Here is a 6049-nt window from a genome sequence, read left to right on the forward strand (position 1 = left end):
TAAAGGTGGTCTTTCTCTTCTCTTAGTCCTTCTCTAGTTCACTAGTAAAATCTATCTGCTTTGCATTCCTTTTTATTGCCCCTCATTTCAAAGGGACAATAAAAAGGAATTTGACTGAAAAAGATGGACTGAAAAAAGTGATTTGACATTCAGAGTGTTGTGAAATACAGATACAGCAATAACGAGATTTGACTGTAATTATAAGTGAGTATAATTTTTGTTTCTTATGCATAATATGCATTGAGTTAAGAACCCTTTTCCCCTGGAAAAATTTGAAATGACGTGTCCACCCAGAATGTTGACAATTTTATGTGTTTTAACTTACTGTGACATCATACGAGAGAGCATTGGGTAAAGTTTCCAGACGTTCTTTCAAAACTTCGTAATCACTCTTAAATTTCTCCCTAAACAGGGGGATAAAATATTAAAGCACATAAAATACTGTTCAAAATAATTTAACTGCACCTGAATACAGAGAAACCAACTTTGGAAAAAAAATAGCATTTTTTATGAACAATTTCTAATAATATTAAAATAGTACACTGGTTGAAAATAAAATTCCAATGACGGATTGAGCAAGATAAACCAAATTTGGAAGACATGTTTACACAATGCAAAGATTATGCCTCTATTTACATTGCAAGGTCTACAAAAAAAGCATCACAGTAAACATAAAAAAATATTCAATCAACAGTATCAAGAGAAGAAAAAATATTTTAGAAACAAATATCGGACTTTTTAAGGTCAAACAAATAAAGGATCATATAAAACATTAAAACCTAAATTAATTACTTCGGATATTAAGGCAACGTAATTCAACGACCTAGGTAACAACTAGTCAAGTGGCACAATCTATCAAAAAATGATAGTTGAAACAATGAGAAGTAAGGGATGTAAGTGGACTTTATAAAGTTTTGAGTAAACTGCATTTAAAGTTCCAGTCCTACGTAGGCTTTCATTAAAAGATTTTTCTAAATCATGCTGGACAGCAGCACCTACCAGGGCAACTAGCACCATCTCTTGGGTGCTCAGGAGAGGTTCTCCTACCTCTCCCACTGATTTAAAATAACATCCTGTCTTATTTTAGATCAATCGGAAACACTCTTTTCACTGCCATTAATTTGTATGTTATATCAAGATATTTTTTTAAATCTTTTTTAGGTATTAGTATCCTTGATATCCTTGCTAGTAATTTTATCATTGTTGTAAAGTTGTCAGTTTGTAATAACACGATAGGTGCAAGTGAACATCTGGCCTCAAGAATCCCTGTTCCTATCACTGAGGTGACTAAACCAGATTGAGGTCCCTGAGGAAGGATGTAAGCTACACAACAGAGGACAATTAGTGGCATGTGTGTGGGCACATGAAAGGTCACAGATGAGGCAAACAATGACACAGATAATCAATGGATTTAGAGATTGTTCTGTCAAGGCTTCACCTTGTAATATAATAGCATACCTACTGAGGAACGAGGACATTTCTGAAACAGTGTATAACATGAATTTTTATTTAATAAAAAAATGTTAATTTTAACACAGCTAAAACAAATGAATGCTGGTGATGCATTTGATTTTTATTTAGAAAAAATTTTAGATTTTAAAGTGCATTTTGATAACAAAAGTATTTGTTTTAGTGTTGTTTCTTGAACAAGAGATTAACTGTACTGGTCTTTCGTGTGCTATGGTTTGGTCATGCTTGACAAAACTTGTTAGCAAGTTGTTAGTGAGCAGATTTCTCATTAGAGAAAATTAGTTTTTAACAAACAGTATTTGTTCAATTATTATCAACCCATCCTCCTGGGACTAATGAATAAGACAATCATTCTTCAGGACTTAAGTCACAATAGCCCGGATCCCAGGCTACTGTGACTAAAGTCACAGTGTAATGAGCATGCGATCATGGGCAGAAGGGGGACTGAGCCCCCTTAAAATCTTAATAGCACAAAGGAAGAAAACTACAAACAAGGTTTGAAGCTTTCTTTCTACATGCGTATCTCTAAAAGAGGATTTTTGTTTTTTCCAAAAATAATACTCATCGCAGTAGTGACTTGCCTAATGGTCACTACTGATTCTGATTTTTGGAATACTGTGATAGTATTCCAAAAATAATATTATCACAGTAGTGACTTGCTTAGATGGGAAACCCTCGGGCAGTAACAGGCATGACTGGACAGTGAACACCTTTATAAAATAGGTTTATGCGGATCCTCGATGTAGACTTTGCGGGGATCTCATCTTCATGAACGGCCACCATCTTTCCTACTGCATAGCACTTTGTGGGACTTCTTTGGTCAAGCGGTAGTGGTAAGCAAAAAGTTGAATAAGACATTGAGTTTTCTTTTTTTTTTTTTTTTTTTTGTTCTTCTTTTTTAATTATTTTTGTAATCATTTATCTAGTTCTCTGCTATTTGAAATTTTAAAAAACAATTTACAGCAGTAACAATGCTTTCTTTCAATATACAAAAAGTTCTACTTACCATTGTCTAATTTTTTCCAGACACTGATGAAGACCCTGCAAAAATTAATTAATTGATAAATTAGTTATATAAAACTAAAACTAAGAGATTAAAAATGTATTATAAGGTGCAAATATTATTTCAACCCTGCTAGGTAAAAAAAACAGCAATGAAAAGTACATACATGTTGGAGAGGGCAACATTGCAATGCACAAATTGAAAAGCATTGATTCTTCACCCATTAGATAAAAATCGGTCATTTTAGAGTGGTGGTTGCTAAGAGTAGCATTAATGTTAGACTGGTTAAACAATTTCATCAAAATTTTACTAGAATTGTTACTGGTATAGAAAGCATATAAAAAAATTTTATGCTTTTACTAACTGAATCCTATTTGTATAATTAATTACATGTTTGGAAAGAAAAGTAATCAAACACCTTTGCAGCACAATGAAATTTGAGATTGTTTCTTTTCCTTTTTTTTCCAATCTTTTCGAAGTAATCTCCAACTCCACCTATCCATCCCCCTTTTATTACCATTTTTTTTTTTTAATTTCATAAAAAGAGATTTTTAAACTTTTATCTATACATTTTTCCGAATAAAATGTATTCGCATAAAAGTATGCTGGTAGATCATTGTGAGCTAGATATCCTGCTAAATAACATCATCAAACAAATTCTTTAACTCAGAGTTCAAGACTTATCAAATTTAGGCGTTGACAAAGTCACCTGGTGTCAGTAGCTACATTCAGTAGCTAGGAGCAAAATTGCTGCCTTATAAAAATTGGTCGTTAATGGAGGCGAAAGTTTCAGTTCAGGCTTTCTCAAGGGCTAGACGAACTAAACGGCAGCCTAGGGTGGCAGATTTTAGGGGTGGCAAATTTCGAAATTGAAACTTTTTTTCAAAGTTTTAATATCTGTTTCAGTGCCATAAGATATGCAGCTTTAATGTTACAAATAATAATAATTTAGAGTTTGTACCAGAGTTTGAATATGCAAAACTCTGGATTCAACTAGAAATTCAGTTTAATTTGAGGGGCGGAAAATTATGCATTTTAAAAGTCTTTCGAAAATATTAATGCATGTTTCAGGGCCACAAGATGCGCTACTTTAATGCTAAAAAAGATAGTTTAAAGTGTGTACCAGTGCTTGGATATGCAAAACCCAGTTCGGAATTTAAACAGAAACTCACTTTAATACTAAGGGCGGCAAATTACTTGATATATTTATCTAGTATACTAGCGACTTTGCACGGTCTACCTCGAAAATAAAAGTTATGTCAAGTGACTCGTGTTCAACAATTGCACTTAAATAATAGAAAAAAAAAGTATACTGTAAAATTTCTGGTCAAAAAAAAATGATTCTTATATTTTGTTAACAGTTAATCTATAAGTTCTTAAAAAATAAACACAACCTTCCATTAATGCAACTAAAATTCTTGATTATCTTCTGCTGGCAGTTAAAAAAAAAAAAAAAAAGAGAACAAAAATATGCAAAAGGGAGAATTTTCACCTTAAAACAAAAGCAAGCATTTTATTTGTTCATAGTCGAGAAAAAAATAGCAACAGATCCAAAATGATTTTATTCACGTAATTTAAACTGATCTTGTTGGCAAACCATAAATTTCCAACTTGGTATGGATGTTCCATTAGCCTTAAAAATGCTTATAACTCTTTTCCTTCTGATTTACAGCCTTGGGTTTTTTTTTGGGGGGGGGGGTTGAAATTCGAAGAAAGTAAATCAACTTGAGGGGTATTTTTCACGGGCTTTCGAATGAGACCCAAATTAAAAAAATCAGATAATTATTTCGGGTAGAAAGAGCCATTTAATGCCATTTCGCTAAATAAAATGTAAGATTCTAGGAAACACTTTTTCATATACATTTTTACCATTCAAAGTGTTACGTTTTACTTATTATTGTAGAAAAAAGTATCCACAATGTTTTCTAGTTTCCATCAAGCACTTTTACTAAAATGTATCTGAAAAATATAACATCAAACATTTCATTTAAACACATTTCAACAGGGTTGGTAAGGTTAATTGAAAATTTGGGGGGAAAATTTAATGCAACTTCGTTTTTCTTTCCTACACCAGAATCAAACTCAAGTTTTTCCTTGGAAGCTTAAAATTTAAATTTTCTCTTATCCTATTTTGAAGTTCTATCTCAAACGTTTTGAAATCAATAAAACGGTGCTACAAACATTCACTTACTATTCGAACTAAAGAAAAAAAGTCAGTCTTGGATTGACAAGCAGCTTCATAGACGACCGCAAAATCCCAAAAAATCTCTTTCATTCAGTAACCCTCCATTTCTCCCTCCCCCTTTGTCACAGAAATGAAATTTTTCCAAAATTTCGAATGTACACACCTCTTCCTGTAATTTTTTCCATCCCTTTTTTGGCTGCCCTAAATCAAAGGTTTCCCCAATGTTCAGGTTTTTCTTTTCTACCAAAAGAAATTAAGACAACGATACTTTAAAACAAAAAGAAAAAAACAACTTGCCAAATTATGTGCAAGTACCTAATCGGTTTCCGAGATGTATTAGACCCATTTTGTCTAGACGCCTTTTGATGTAATGCAATGGCGTTGATTGCTTTATTTTTGTTCGTACTTTTTGGGGAGAAAAAAAAATACAATTTCGACTTAAATAATCACTTGAACAAAAAAACTTTGACGACAAGTCATGAAATAAAATTTGATTTATCGAATATTTTGACTCAATGAAATTCGGCTTATCGAAAATAAATAACATTAATTCTCCATTCAGTTAGACGGGAATGAAGATTCACTTCGGCTTTTCGAAGTTGACTCACCGAAATTTCACTGTAGTTTTAATTTTTGTGACAAAGTTGTTCGTTCATTTTGTTTTCGTACATGCTTCCTACTCATTCATGTTTTGAAGTTACAAGTAACTTCTTTTGCGGGCAAAATTGAAGTAGTACGAAAAACATTAATTTTCTCACATAGGTCCAATTCTTATTCCGAACAAACGGTCGGGGTAAATTTCTAAAACACGTATGCATCATTTTCATTGGATACTTGGATCGAACGAAGTTGGATTAACGAATAAATACCTTTGTGCTTAAAATTTAAATGGATCAATTAACCAAGCTTTTTGATGTACAAAATCTGCAAGTAATTACAGTAATTTGTGCATCAAAACGTTGGTTAATTGATTCACTTGAAGTTGGATTTGTTTGTTATCGAGTTCATCGCAGCCGGCTAAATGGTAATTCTTTTTATATAGTACGTCAAACTAATAATCAAAACAAGACTTTTCTAAACCTTGTCATATTCTTCCTTTAATCGTTCTACTTGACAAGGATCCATGACTCAAAAAAACTGAACTTTTTGTTCACAGAACATTTAAATGCAAAAATTAAATATCATCGCAAACGCGAGCAGACGTGTTAACAGGTTAACAATAACAATAATAAATTGTAGTTGCCAAACTCAGAAACGTAAGTCCCGATTGTAAATTTTCAAAGTGAATGAATTCGATAGAAATTTCAATAATAGTAAAAGTAGATAACGGCTTTTATTAAAAATTCTCTTTGATTTCATAAGGGGCATTTCTTTTTTTTTTTTCTATCTAA

General features: G+C 32.3%; 1 protein-coding gene across 3 annotated transcripts in view; it reads right to left on the minus strand.

The window, feature by feature from the left end:
* The window catches only part of LOC129217215 (unconventional prefoldin RPB5 interactor 1-like), a 49847-nt gene that overhangs the window by 33577 nt on the left and 10221 nt on the right, over nt 1-6049 (minus strand). For 2 of the 3 annotated variants that reach the window (XM_054851486.1, XM_054851487.1), the window contains exons 2-3: nt 2477-2511; nt 326-404 (exon numbers count right to left, since the gene is read on the minus strand). In XM_054851486.1, coding sequence (XP_054707461.1) covers nt 326-404; nt 2477-2511 — 114 coding nt within the window. Of the gene's footprint in view, nt 1-325; nt 405-2476; nt 2512-5738; nt 5870-6049 lie in introns of those variants that run through there. The other variant, XM_054851488.1, reaches the window with a different exon arrangement.

The sequence above is a fragment of the Uloborus diversus genome, chromosome 2, assembly GCF_026930045.1.
Source record: "Uloborus diversus isolate 005 chromosome 2, Udiv.v.3.1, whole genome shotgun sequence".
NCBI classification, from domain to species: domain Eukaryota; kingdom Metazoa; phylum Arthropoda; class Arachnida; order Araneae; family Uloboridae; genus Uloborus; species Uloborus diversus.